The sequence below is a fragment of the Musa acuminata genome, chromosome BXJ3-11, assembly GCF_036884655.1.
Source record: "Musa acuminata AAA Group cultivar baxijiao chromosome BXJ3-11, Cavendish_Baxijiao_AAA, whole genome shotgun sequence".
Taxonomy (NCBI): Eukaryota; Viridiplantae; Streptophyta; class Magnoliopsida; order Zingiberales; family Musaceae; genus Musa; species Musa acuminata.
Genome location: NC_088359.1, coordinates 155,151 through 170,279, shown reverse-complemented (window position 1 = coordinate 170,279; position 15,129 = coordinate 155,151). Strand labels below are relative to the sequence as shown.

The following is a 15,129-nucleotide window of genomic DNA, read 5'->3' as shown; positions in this document are numbered from 1 at the left end:
CACATGGAATAAAGCCAAATCCAAAAGCTTTTTTCTACCCGTGCATGGCCTTTGTTAATCTGAAACCAAAACCAAAATGGCATATTTACTCGAGCTGAACATGAACTCCAAGATCTTTTTGTTGTTATTGAGATTTGTTAATAGTCATTTATAATTTTTGTTATGATTTTTTTATCTTTCTTTTACCATTAATATTAATTATTTTACATCTTCTAATAAGTCTCATAAATATATGTTTATACTATTTTGAATGATTCTCCCTTATCTTATCCGCCGTCTAAGCGATACATAGTTGTTCGTGAATAAAAATATTTTTTTTATATTTTTAAATAACTCAAAACATCCATCTCATCATTTTTATCTCAATAATATAAATTTTTTTGCATATGTTATTTCTTCTTAACAATCAACACTTTTGATGATCTCATAATTATCTTATATATATTTTTTTAATTTAAAAGATATGTGATGATATCCATTTTTACTCTATAAATAATATCTTTATTGATCTCTTGATCTTGTTGAATAGTTGATCTATGATACCTAAAATTTTTACTTAAAGAAATTTTTTGTCCATCCAACATAACTATATTCTTATATCTATTCTTAATATTATTAAAATTATATCTAACTAAGAAAGATTGCCTTCGTATCCCATGTTTATAATTAATTCAACTTAGACTCTCATCAACTAACTAAGATAATATCATCAATAAATAATATATACCAGATATATTTATCTTGTAAATAACTAATAAATCCATCGATTATAAATTTGAAAAAAAAATAGAAACTTAATACAAATCCTTGGTGTAATCCTATGCTTAACATAGGAAATTCACTAAGACACCTTCCGTATAATTATAATTAGTGTTGGATATAGTTATTTTCTTTAAAATTCATCATAATAAAATTTTAAGAACTTTATTGTAAATTTTATAAATCAATAAAAATCATATGCAAAGTATGTATATTTTGTAAGTTATTCACGATCATGATCATGGTGATCATGATAAACATAGGAAACAGAGAGCCAAAAGCCTCTCGAAATCCTTGCAACTTTACTGGACCGTTTGGGTGGCTTGAGTGGCTCATCTTGGCCATCAGCAGCATTCTTTCTAGTTTATTGGTGATAAAAATGGGTTGACTTTAGGACTTGCAAATCTCTAAAGAAGCTTTGATCGATATGCTTTCTCTTATATAATTCTTTATTTCAGTATCATGCATAAAGGAGACTTTGTTAGTTCCTTTTTCCAAGGAAGAGCAGATGCATTATATTATTAATACTCAAAAATCTTATCATGCTCCTCATGAGAGGCTATTTTCTTGGCATCACATGGAAAAAGAACCAGCATTATTCCCTCCTTCGATTAAGAAGGGTGGCTTAGTCCTCAGGCCCTCTCATGCAGATAGATGGAAAGCTCACCCAAGAAAGAAGAGTCAGTCAATCCTCATCCTAATCTTTCTGTGTTCTGCTTATCTGTTCTCAATATATGCCAAGTTCCACAGTACCTTATCTTGGTTATCTATCTAAAAGCTCAAGCCAAATGATGAGATAGGATGCATTTCTGATACTATCCACTTTCACCTGGTAAAGATACACATGTATGGATTTCTGGTTTCTGTTACGTCCCATCAATCACCTAGAGTTAGAGTTTCTATTGGTGGCAGAATCAGTTCCTGTGTTGGTATAGTATGACTGATACGCAAGCAAAAATAAAATTTTCACTGCATGGAGACCAACCTCTCTAGCATCATCACTACCTTAACTATCTCCTCTCACAACTTGCAGAAGTTTTTTAGGTCAAGGATTCCACTAGGGCAAAGGACTCCTCCCATCTGCAACAACATCTACTCTATTTTGACAACCTATCTCTTGTGTGATCGTAACAAAAGTTCCTTGGAGTGATACTTTTATACTCGAATGAAACGTGAGATGGAAGACCAAAGCTAATGATCACTTGGTCTTTGGTTGCATGCAGGCAACAGAGTTTTCTGAGATAGTCTGGATCATCAAACACAGGCAAAAAGGATTATATATCTAATAATATCGTAGTATGGTCGTCGTTCACTTTTGTTACTTCCTTATCGTCTAAATTAGGAGCAAAACTTGAAGATAGAAGACAAAAAAGCCAAAAGACAAAATTGATCTGAACAAAATCATGGGTGACAATATTGATGGCTACCATTGATAAATGTGAGAGATGGGTCTGCCATCACAAAAGTAAAGCCTTACCAATGCCAAATAAAAGCAGCAACTCAACTAGCGTGTACTATAGATTAGCAGCTCCAAAAAGCAGCAACCCCAACCGGCGGCATGTGCTACGGATCACAGCCAATCTTTATGATGGTGAAATGGGGGGAGGGGCCTAAGAGCCCTAGCTAGTTCACACCACTGCTGGTTTGCACTCCATGACCAAGCATTCATTGAAAGGCATGCATGCATGCATACCAATTTTTGAGTTTTGTGAATCTAAGTGAGTATGTTAATTCTTTAGACAGATGGATCAGTTCTACCATAAGGTAGAACATCCTAATATCACACTAGTAATTAAAATGGAGGAGGAGTCTAAGCCCCCACCCCACCAGTTTCCTCAGTTTCTCAACCTCTTTTGATTTGTATTGTTGTTACTGTCACTACATTGTTCTCTTGCTTTTGATTTCTTTAAGTGAGTGCATGGCATCATTTTTCTTCGCAGACAGAACAAAAGGCATTTAAGATGGCCGCCATTGACGCAATTTGTCACGGGAGGGGAATTGAAATAGAGGCTGAGAGAGGTTTCCGTGGTCAAAGACTCGAAAGGCATCAACATAGTTATAAGCACAAGGGAGAATAAAGATCTTCCTAGCTCGACACAACTTCCTCGAGAAGGATCATAAAGATGGTAGGAATATTTTGCTTGGATGCTAGGTAGGAAAGATGCAACATAGGGGGTGCAAGTTTAAAGCATGAGCCACAGGGTTTGTAATTGAAAATAATGCAGCAGCAGCAGCAACTCTTTGGAGCCAGCGGAAAAGCTGACGCACTTTTTTAAGGGCGAAAACTCGACAAAGATTTTACATGGTTTTTTGGGGGGTGAAAGACAGCGCGATGTGGGTTGGGCATAAGGACTACTTGGCAATGACCATGGTTATCTGCGAAGCCTGATGATGATGATGATGATAGTAAGATCTACTTGGCAATGACGCGAACAACTTGCCAGCAACTAATTCATGTAAACATCTCTTATTTAACTACCAATAAGTACTACACGAAACAACAGTTGGAAATCCAAGATACTGATGTTGGTGAATCCAAAGAAAGAGACAGGAAAACAAGGACCATTGAAAAATAAGATATTTCTGAATGTTATTTCTTTAGAATCAAGATTCTAAAAAATCTTTATACACCACAGGTCAAAAAGCTTACCTCAATGATTCCGGCTACCAATATCAACTAATAATAAATTGTTCATCTCATATCCTGATGCCAACCTCGTTGAGCCAAGGGACAACTACAAGGCATGGATAAATAGAAACCGACATATCATATGAACCCATAAGCAGTGAGAGAGAGAGAGAGAGAGAGAGCAATTCTCTGGATGGAACACCCTACAAAACCTAAACATAACTACGGTGCTCTCGATCAGAAAAATGCATCCAACTTTGATTTTATTGGATGCGGTGGTCGAAAGTCTTGCAACGGTAGATTGGAGCTAGCCCGGATCTCATCCAAGACAGTATCTCCTCTTTCTAGTTTTATGGTCTCAAAAATGTTACCGAGCACATCTGCCGCTAGCCCACTCTCTCTTAGACAGCCTGATTCTTCGCCTCCTTCACATAGCAATCTTCCTATGTCTCTCAAAGGGGCCATATCTTCCATCACAACTTTAGCAAAAATGCGACCAAGAAACTCGGGTGCTTTTGGAGCATCATTTACGGCATCCTCCAACGAAGAAATAACAGATTCAAACCTGAAAAATAGTGAGGTAATAATCAGAAAAGATATCATCAAAAAATATAAAAAAGAGTACCTACATTATCTCAGCCATTTTGCCATTCATACATACCCCTGGAGTAGCTGATCTTTATCAAGGAAGCTATCTCTTGATTTGCAAAGCTTAACAATAAGCTTTGCTAGGAGATCTTGTTCCACATCTTTTCTTTCAAAGGAGTCGATGACCCATAATGAGATGACAGAAGGATGAAAACTTGGAGCATTTAATTCCTTGATGCACAACACAACCTCTTTCTCATCCTCGGCACTGAAGAAAAAACTAGGTTTTATATTACTTCCAGACTAAAGACCAAAGTAGTTTTGATATAGAAAAACAGCAACCTAACTACTGCAAGGAAGCAATGCTTATCTAACAATATTGGTGGATGACAGCATGATGAATTAAAAAATAAGAGAAACTATTTCAGAAAGGAAATATGGAAAACATAAACACAAATTTCATTAATCCATGGTTGCATAAGCTAAATCAGTGACCATAAAGGTAAAAGTTTACTAATGAACAAGTAGGCTTGCAAGATGAACCAGTGATTTCAATAGGCGCTCGGGCGCTCGCCTAGGCGCTCGGGCGAGGCGAGGCCCGAGCGCCTCGCTTCATGTCCAAGCGCCTCGCTTCAACGAGGCGCCGCCTAGGCGCTCACCCGAGCCCAGGCGCTTCGGGCGAGCGCCCAGGTTAAACCAGGTGACCGAACCAGTGTTTTACGTATGGTTCGGTCTCCGGTGCTTTAGTTGGTTCAATCGAACCAACTAAATCACCGATAGGCTCCCTCTCACGATTTCCCCGACTTCCCCAACCCTAACACTCGCGATTTTACCGTCGAGATTTCTTCTCCGTTGTCGTTGCTCTCTGCTGCCGCTGCCGCTGCCATTGTCGCTACTCGCCGCTACCACAATCGTCGCTCATCGCTGTTGTCGTCGCTCGCCGCTCGCCGCTCCCGCTCCCACTCCCACTTCCGCTATCGCTCGCCGCTCCCGCTCCCGCTCCCGCTCCCGCTACCGCTACCGCTGTGGTTGCCTTAGCAGCCTCGGTCTTCTCACACTCTTCTCACTATACTGTTAACAGTATATTAACAGTATACTGCTAACTATATACTAATAAATAATAATAGTATTTTTATTTATTAGATTAATAATATATTATTTTGATTTTAATATTATTAATTTTTATTTATTTAAAATTATTGTTAGGTTTCAGAATAAATGGCAAGTGTACAGAGCAACTCAATAGATTTGATGTAAAATTTTATTGTTTTGATTTTTGAGACTTTTTATTAATATGACATTATGATTTTATACTCGATTTTCTTAATTTAATAGCATATTTTTTATTTAAATAATTATATTAATTATATTATATATTTTTATATTTTAGCGCCTCGCTTCGCTCGGGCGAGCGCTTAGGCGAGCGCCTAGTGCCTCGAGCGTTTTTGGACCTTGGCGCCTTTTGGCGCCTAGCGCTTTTTAAATCACTGAGATGAACGAGGAAAATCGTTCACTACCGCAAAATTTGGCTTTGTTAGAAAAAGAGCAATGAAATTAGAGAACTGATGTTAAGTTGAAAAATTGAGTTAATAATTATAATAGATCTCATACACAACCATATCAGCTTTAACCTATGCTCTGTGGCTGACCTCTGGAGAACCTTTTCGGCTTTGACCTATGTTTAACAGCGGATCCCAAAGGTCCAAAAGGCCTGGATGATGAAAAATAATTATAAATCAAAGAAGTATGAATGATGAAGTGGATGGGGCATATTACCACGCGTGGATCCTTTAAATGTTACCATGTGGGATGGTGCCATTCGACATTGCAATTAAAATAGATGTTGAACCTTTAAATAACAGACAGATTGAAGGGAGAAATATTAACAGCTACTGAGAAAATATGGAAAACAAAAAAAGAAACATAGAGTGGTTAAATCTAGTCCAACTCATCCCATTCTAACCCAAGAAACACCATAGCACCTGGTTCTTACGGGACCCATAAAACCAATTTAAGAACATATCGCTAACACATTTATTAAAATCTAACAAACCCTCAAAACATCAAATAAAACTAGGGAATCCTCATAACTTAAACTAATGAGACCCAGACTCAACATGTCCATATCTCCCTTTGCAGAAAATCAAGGATATGGCTTCATTATCTGTTTCCTAAGATGTAGTTACATAAAAAATTGCTTAAACCAAATAATAGAGCTTTGTGTTAAAAATTGGTATTAAAAGAAAAAAAAAAGCAGATGAATTACTTCTTCTAATAGCATTGCTGGTTGTAATACTTAAAATCTCATGGGAATTTTATTAAATGGAATTCTGACCATGAACATCTGAAGTATCTACAGAAAATAAAATGCAGGAGCATTGGTGCACTGCAGAGTAGTATAGAGGGAAAAAAGCAGCCAACATATTTCTTCTAAATTTTAGAGGTAACACTTAGTCTCGTGAATCTTTGTACTGTAATGGCATTTTAAACCATCAAAATTGGAAGGATTTTGTCAGATATGAAAAGTGGTCACATTCTTTAAGTCCTAAAAGTAGGGTTCCAGAAAGTTTTAGATTGCTATACTAACGTGAATAGTAAAACAGATCACATACTGCATTATGTCCTTTTAGAAAGCAAAGTAATAGGTTAGGCTTCAACAGAAGCACAGAACAAAAAGCAGTCCAAACCTCGTGTACATAAGTCCAGAATTAAAGGAAGAGATCTACATATGCTCTTTTGGTAAGAGTCAAGGATATTAAATATCAAAGAATACTTTTGATTCTTATGAACAATCAAGGATATTAAATATCAAAGAATAGCGAACAAAACAGAATGGTAATAATACTTTTGATTCTGGGTCTGGTATAGGAAACAATCCCAATACATTTGCTCAAACAATCCAAAGTCATTTGCTCATGAACCCATCCATGGGCCTCTTGCAAAGTGAGGACACTAAGAGCTGAGCCACATTATCTGAATACAATAGCTCTCTCAAATCAGTGACAATATACAATCGACGGTATCCTTTGTCAATTTGCTTATCTTAATAATGGTACACTGTCTTTGCTGAAGTTAAGAGGTCAAAGTGTCATCCCAGTTTCTTGTGACATGGTTCTGCAACTGGTATCAAAACCTTAATTTTGGTTCCAAGGCAACAATGTAGATTGCCCAGATTTCCTTTTTTCTCATCAATTCCTCTTGTAACTCACACACGTCTTTTTTTCTCTATTATTTCATTTACAATTTATTTGTTACCGTCTCAACTTGCGCTCCATTTGGCAATTACATTCCTCCAGTTTCCTGATGGCTTTGGTATCAGTTCTCGATTGTTAGTTCATCATTTTGGCATGTAGAATTTGTTAAACCAGAAAATATTGTCTTCCAAAATAAAGTCCAGCAACCTACTTTACCTCATTCATTTGACTTGAATCATCCACTTGGTTGATCTTCAAGGCATTGTTCATATTAAAATCTTATCCGTTGTTCAACTTCATTATAAATTTAAATTTATCAGAAGAATCTCAAAGCATACATGTTACAGTACATCACAGCATCCCCATTTTCTTAGTTTCATCCTAGATTGTTCTTAATGTCAAATTTTTATGGTTATCCTCATAAGGATGAAGTTTTCTAGCCTTTGCTTAGGACAAAAGAGAATTTCAGTGTCTTCAACTTGAGATTTTACGATAATAGGGTCTTGTGATTTTAGTGGGGTTATAATGAACATTTTTATCTCGAAAATTTGGTTACTTTGCTCTACAAGCCCCTCATAGCCTTGTTCAAGTTAAAAGTAAATGAAAAAAGAACGATCATACAATGAAGCTTTCAACTGATGGCAATGTTCATGAGATGTTATCTTGCATGTGCTGCACAAATCTTGTAAAAATTGCAGCATTTGAAGTTCTTAGCATGAAATTATCTTATGTATAAGTTTACGGAATCAATAATCCAACTCAAATAGTATTTCATGCTGGTATAAGATGAACACAGAGGTTTAGATATTGAAAAGATCTTTACATGTTTACAGCTATTGGTTGAACTCTTAATGTCAAAATAATAAGCAAATGATTGACAGGAAAATATCATTTAGAAGAAAAATAAATCAAGCATTTTCATCATGCAAGTTACGAGAAGAAAACAAAAGTACGAAACATCACAAGCATAACTCTCGTGACCTACAAAACACATGATTGAGAATGATACCTGTAGAACTCTCTAATTGCCAATATTGATTTTTCTCGTAAAACTTCTTCTGATATTGTTCTTGTTTCAGAAACCGAGTTTAGGCTGCCACCTGAAGTGCCATGAGTTCGTCCAGAAGGTAGGATAGATGGAACAGATCTCTCAAAAGTATGATCTGAACTCTTAAAGTCTCTGACGCCGTAGTAACTACTATGAACTTGAAGGTTTAATTGATCAGATGTTGCTCCAGATAACCTATCTGCCATATAACTAGTACCATTTGGACCTGACGTTATTCTACGATGTTCAACAGCTAGAGAAGTTTCAGTAGCTGGAACATTAGATATTGATGGGTGTCCTCTGATAGACATTCCCCTGGCAAGACCCCCTTGAGGACCAAGGGTAATAGAATCATCATCAGTAGACCTTTGCTGGAGGGGAAGTGACATTGTTCTTGTTTCAAACTGATGCCTATCCTCCACCCGCACATCCTGCTTGCCATACCCATGGGACTGAAATGGCAATCCACGAAGACCACCAACCTGCTGAGAGTTTGGAGAAGTTAATGGCATGGAACCACGGGGACCATAATCAACTGCTTGACCTCGTCTTGGGACATTACTATTGATGGGACCACGAGCCAACCTACTTGACTGGGATTGCCTTTCTTGAGCTGCATCCCTGTGAACCTCCTCAATCTTCTTAGGCCCCTCGACTTTCATTCTCTGCTGCCATTTATTCTTCCTAAGATCAATTGCATCTCTCAGCATAAATCTAACACGTGAGGATAGCTTTTGATTTGTTGAGAGCTTTGTCATCATGTCAAAGTATGCATCCATGTGCTCCTTTGCTTTGGGGTGATCTATCATCTCCCCAATTGTACTCATCAATTTGCACAAAGCTTCAAGATCTTCCTCATCAGGATTCTGATATTGTCCCAACAACTTCTTGATGCACTCATGCATGATTCTCTCAGTCAACATCTTCTTTTTGTACAATTCCCCAATTAACCTAATATTGCCCAGCATGCGCCTGCGGGCCTGAAGCCTTTTCTTTTCCCTGTCCTCTTTGGTCTGCTGGATCTCACCTTCCTCTTCAACTTTGTCAGCTTCAGCTTGTTCTCTTTCAAATTCCTCTTGACATTTGTTAAGGAGCAGTCTTTTAAAAGTGATCTTTTCATTGTCTTCATTGAAACCCGGTAGTTCACAAGCGAGATGAACACAGAAATTAGCATACATTTCACAGAAGGTTGGTTCCATTAAAGCTTTGTCAAAAATCTGTGAGATCACACCAGTAAGAGTAACTGCATTATCAATGTTAACCTCCTTGACCTGGGCAAAGAGTTTTTCAAAATTTTGAGGTGTTAACTTGTTAAGGATGGCTTTTAGTTGTCTTTGCTTTGCCTCTTCCTTATCAACAGATTTGCTCACTTCATACTTTTTCTCAGCTTTGTGCATAACCTGCAAAGGTGCTTGAGGAGAGGGTATTAAACCTTTTGCGCGTTGCCACTTGTCCACATCAGGACTTCCACGTGGCATGCTTCCCTGAGATGTCAAGGGTTGTGTTGGTCCTGACAGGATACCTCCTCCAAATTGATTGGATGCCTGGGCACGAGAATTTCTCAGAACTGCATAACTGGCACCTTGCCCAGGTCGAAGACTAACAATTGCAGCTCCCTGCCCAGCGTCCAATCTAAGGTCACGTCCAGGGCCAAAAGACACAGGTGATCTGCTCCATTTTTCATCATCCAAATTGCTAACCATACGACGGTCTGACCGAGGACCCGATGACCGGTCTATGATCCTCCCAGGACTTAGACATGGTGATTTCCCAAGTGGAGTGCTCATCAATGCATCTGCTATGTCAGAACCAATCTCAAAACCTACAGGAAGCTCCATAAACTGCTGCGAGAAGGTCATTAGAAAATCTCTCGAATATTTCTTTCGACTAGTGGCTTCATAACCATCATCACCATCTTGCTTCCCTGCTCCATCAGCTGGCTTTCCATGCTCTAATGTTTTCAGTTTTGAAGTGGATATATCAGCTGCATCTTCCCAGTCATCCAATTCAGCTTTGTTCTGCCCATCTTCCTCACTTGCAGCAACGTCCTTGTTAGAATAATCTACATGTGCAACCATTGTGTCAGCTGTTGAGCTATCTATACTTGCTGAGTTACTAACAATCACAATCTTTTCCCCTGGGCCCTTGTACGCATTGTAAAGGTCAGATGCCCCTGCAGCATCTGCTCTCAAAAGTATTTCCCTTCTCTTCTTCTTTCTTCCAGCCACAATCTTAGGCATTGAGCTTTCCAAGGAAGATTTTTCCTTCTGTCCCATGCTTGCCATAGAAATCAGTACACTAGGCAATTCCATAACTTTAGATCCCAGCTTCTGTGCCACCTCAGAAAGGGATGAATTAGGGACAGGGACCGATTCAATGGGCATAACACCAGAATCGGTCAAACCAACATCCTTGCTATATTTTACTTCACGTGTGGTCGGACACATATGAAGCTTATCTTTGCCGTCATTTGCAGATGAAACATCACTAACATGTGCAGTTCCAGAATCAGCTGAGTCCAAAGCTGCATCAATAGATCTATAATGTACATTGACTGTCCTATTTATCTCCACTCTGGTACCAACATCTTCAACAAAGCTATTCAACGGTTTGTTGTCCACTGCATTGTAGTCCCTAGATGTCACTTTCTGATAATTTCTTACCCCATCATCTTCTTTTAGTGACACAAATGGACACGAAAATTCAGAAGAATTTCTGATGGTAGAAGATGGATGTACTTCAGCATCATTAGAATGTCGTGATGAAGCATTAAATACATCAGATTTCCCATGCTCTGTTACGTCAAGCATTTCGTCTATCCTAGCATCCAAAGCTGTGTTTGCCACGCTCAAGCTAGTATCCAAACTTTTGAAATGTGTTCCATCCACCATAGGGCTCAAAGAAATTGTGGTCTCAGAAGGAAAATCCTCTATGATGGAAACACCATCAGGTGGCAAGCCAAATGAATCAGCATGCCCTAGCGAAGCATCTTGGGATGCTTCCTCCTCCAATATTGCTCCAGATAAGCTAGATACAGCAGGCGTTAAGTTACCTTCACATGGCTTAGTTGTTCCTCCTGAAAGATTCCTGTTTTCAGCTTTAAGGGAAGGCCACATCGAAGAAGCGGCCATATCAGTTGCTAAAAGAGTTTCAGTATTCTCAGTTTTAGTGTGCCCTTCCTGAAAAATAAGTTCTCTCTCAAATCTACCCTCGGTAATTTTTAACAAAGACAGGTTTGCTCCTTCAGGAGAAGATGCATCTAACTGCAAAGATTCAAAATATTCACCAGTCAAATAACAACAAATTGAAAAAGGAAATTAACTAAGAACACAAACCTGAAGATGCTCCTTGTTACTTTGCTTCTTCTGGGTTTCCTTCAAAGAATCAGATCTTTCAACAGGTTCTCTTTTCCTGCCATCAGGTCCAAATGGAATTAAGCCAGAGTCAGCAGCTGGTGATTCAGAGATCAATGGCTTTGTTGAGGGCACAGAATCACCAGCAGTAGAGCTTGTGTTTGCGTTAGGCAATGAAACATCAGCTAACGGTTTGGAACCTGACTTAGGCTGCCGAGCAGGTCCATCTGGACTTGTCTCTTTGTTTCTTTGACAAGAATCAGTAGAATCTGCCATAGTCTTTACCGACTTAGGGGCTTTGCTAACAGGCATGCTAATTACCACTGGAGGTGCCAACAAGGATGCCCCAACTTTCTCACCTTCTGAACCGATGGATGGTTTGGCAGTTACATGAACTGTGGCGGGGAGGGAGGTGGAAACTGGTTTCTCTTCTGAGTTTATCCCTTTAGTAATGCAACACAGAGAGGATGAATGTGAAGGTTTGCCAACTGGAACATTGTTGGCCATGGTTGACTGCATGACAGGCAAGTTTTGCCCACTTTGACTGACAGAATAGCTATATCTTGGAGCTTGTGAGCTCATCGACACCTGCCCACTGGTCAGAGGAACAGAAGTAGTAGTAAAAATAAGTGTAGAAGGGCTATAAGAATTTTGCTGTATTTGGGGGTAATACATCTGAGGAGCAGCATTATACGTTGCAATAGCCTGAGCTTGTGGGATTACATTAGGAAGCGGCCTCTGCCCAGAGGTACCACCATCCTTGGAAGAATCAGTTTTTTTGTCAAGCCTCAACTCTTCATGAGTTTCTGGATGAGTTATTTTCACTGTGGTCCTACGAAGGCCACCAAATTTACCTGGCTGCTGTTGAGGAAATTGTGAAGTAATGCCCATTCCCAAGTTTCCTAATTGTTGGGGTAATTGATGAACAATTGAAGGGGGAAACCCTAAACCTTGTCCCTGATGCATCAGTGCCTGTTGTTGCACAAAATGAGGCTGGATGCCAGGAACATAAATTTGCTGTGCAACTTGGGGGACATTGGCCACAGGTAATGTCATCGTCATTTGCAGTGAATTGGCTGCGAGACCTGGTAGCATCTGTGGGCTAGGGCCACCAAGTTGAGGAGGAACTGGTGGTTGTTGAGGTTGAAATGACATAGACATGGGCAAAGGTATCCCAGAAACTGGAAGAACAGATGATTTTGGTGGGGGAACAACTGAGGCAGATGGGACTGGGATGCTTGTATCTCTCTTTGCTTGTGATACAGGATGTTGCTCCAGATTGCTAGACTGATGAGTACCACCACCTACCTTTTTAGTTTGTTGTTGTTGCTGCGGTATTGGAACAGAAGGTATAGGCAATGTTGGAGCAGCTCCAAAGGACTCAGCATGAGCCTGAGAAGTCAGCAAAGTAAAACATCAGTGTGACGATCAAACTCAAAGCAGCCAGGTTTCTATTGTTAAAACTAGAGGGTCATAAAAATTGCAAGTAAACTCTGTCAAAAAAGTAGAGGGGAAACACATTATGAGGTAGGAAAAGGCCATGCACCAGAGGGAGGGAAAACTGATACAGAAAACTCCGAACTACTCTTTTTTCTTTTGGGAAAATGAGAAATGGAAAACATAATTCGTAGTGCTAAAATATCCACAAACCTGGTCATGTTGTTCATCCAGATTTGGCGGAGCTGAGCTTGTCCGAGCAGGAATCTTTGATAATCATAATGCATTTACCAAGTATGAGCAGAACATCACAAGAAACACAGGGAAAAGAACCGACACCAAAAATAAAATTACAGAAAAAAAATGCTACCTGCAATTCGTTCATGATGCCAGGATTTATTGAGCCAAACTGAAGAGTAAAGGTCTTAGATGCATCCCCTGAAAAGAGCATCACAAAATGAGAATACAGTGAAAATTCTAGTTTTTTCTGGCAGAAATTGGCTCTTGCCGGTACGCAAGTAAAGTTCACAGAAGTTCATACTTACAGGGCAAGTCGTGAAAAAGAACATGTGACTAATCAAAATGGAATAGCATTGAACCTTTCGGAAGTGTCAAGGGTGTTGAAGAACTCGAAGCTCCAGTAGCAGACTGAGAAGATGGCGCCTTCGGGATAGCTCGGGATGCATTTCTGGGGGTCAGCACATCAATCGGTTTTGCACTGCCTGGGGCTGGTGCATCTGAAAATCCTACAAAGAACCAGCATCAGCAAAACTCTATGATTCCAGTTGGAAGAAAAATAATTACAAACAGATCACAATTAATACACAGGGATTCTAACAAATTAAGAAACTATTTCTAGGTTCTGGCTGCTACTGCTAAGGCTAGCAATGATCTTTGAAGAGGGGAATCAAAGAAAAAAAAAAAGACAATTAATTTGGACAGTTTACCAGGAGAGGGAGCCGGGGCCTGAGCACCATTCTGAACAGCCCGATGGAAAGTAATAGCCGGAGCAGCACCACTCGCTTCAGAACTCGCAGTTGTGGGATTTACCCTAGATTGACCCCCGTGTCCATTACCAGATTTCTTGAAGCTACAGAGACCGACAACGAAAGAAATCCTATAGGAACCCTCTTTAAAACCATTCACGCATACGAGCAAAAACGCCAAGTCCCATCGGCGACAAAGAGGATACCGATCAGAAAGAGAGAGAAGAGATGTCACCTTCGGTTCGTCGACAATGACGAAGGAGTAGCAGGGGATGCAGAGATGGGGATAGGAGGAGGGGCGGAGCCGCCGCCGCCGCCGCCCCCGCCGCCAATGGAACTCCTCTGCTGGCCGGAGCTGCCCGGTCGACCGGGTTTCCTAAGCTGCCCCTGGATCCTCTCAGCCCTGGATTGATAGACGGACATAAATCCTGACCGCACTTCCTCGTCCAAATCTGAACGATCACAACCAAAAAAGAACAAAACGCCATCAAGCAACGAACAAACGATCGATACCACCAGATCAAACCCTAAAGATTCCACCTTCCTACGGCTTCCGCAAGTAATTCTAACAAGAAAGAAGCAAAAAAGAAGCGTCTTTTGCCTTGTCCTCCGAGCTACATAAAACATAAATGGAAGTGATCGGGGCACAGTGGTGGGGATCCAACCGCTCACCTGAGAGCTCAATAGCGACGAAAGCGGGTGATTTAGGAAGATTGGGACTCCCCGTCAGTGGAATGCGATCGGAGCGGGAATCATTAAAAGCACAGCACAAGAAAGAGGAGGATAAAAGAAAGAGAAGGATAAGAGAAGAGGAAGGAGTATGGAAACCAACCGAGAGAAGGAGATTAAGAAACAGGAGAGGCAGAGAGAAAGACGACGAGGGTAAATTGGGGAATGGAGGAGGGGAAAGCAAGAAAGAAAGAGAAAAAAAAAGAAGAAGAAAAGAAATAATCACGAAGAAAGAGGAAGAGGGTTAAGATTAAAAGGAACGACGACGTAAGGAGGTCAAACCCTAAGCGAAGTCGACCTCCCTACGTCCCCGTCCCAAATTTGATCGGATTGCCTGCCTCTTTAGAAGCCCATTACATTTGGGCCTTAAAGCCCACGAATTCTGGCTTTCGGTTCCATCAATTCT

General features: G+C 40.0%; 1 protein-coding gene across 1 annotated transcript; it reads right to left on the bottom strand.

Moving 5' to 3' along the window:
• Positions 1–3,324: 3,324 nt before the first annotated feature.
• On the bottom strand, positions 3,325–14,913 carry LOC135652475 (eukaryotic translation initiation factor 4G-like). The gene is made up of 10 exons (XM_065173423.1): positions 14,667–14,913; positions 14,230–14,446; positions 13,956–14,098; positions 13,608–13,754; positions 13,379–13,446; positions 13,222–13,275; positions 11,554–12,963; positions 8,180–11,481; positions 4,050–4,244; positions 3,325–3,953 (listed from the first exon to the last, which is right to left on the bottom strand). Exons 2-10 carry the CDS (start codon positions 14,415–14,417, stop codon positions 3,626–3,628), a joined length of 5,835 nt encoding a protein of 1,944 aa, XP_065029495.1. The 5' UTR covers positions 14,418–14,446; positions 14,667–14,913; the 3' UTR covers positions 3,325–3,625.
• Positions 14,914–15,129: the final 216 nt, after the last annotated feature.

What these genes read in the sequence shown, in the direction of transcription:
- LOC135652475 (XM_065173423.1), bottom strand. Translation starts at nt 14,417, where the DNA reads ATGTCCGTCTATCAATCCAGGGCTGAGAGGATCCAGGGGCAGCTTAGG. An exon ending in TCATTGTCGACGAACCGAAG is followed by an intron (nt 14,099 to 14,229) that starts GTGACATCTCTT and finishes CGGTCTCTGTAG; the next exon opens with CTTCAAGAAATCTGGTAATG. An exon ending in GGCCCCGGCTCCCTCTCCTG is followed by an intron (nt 13,755 to 13,955) that starts GTAAACTGTCCA and finishes GGTTCTTTGTAG; the next exon opens with GATTTTCAGATGCACCAGCC.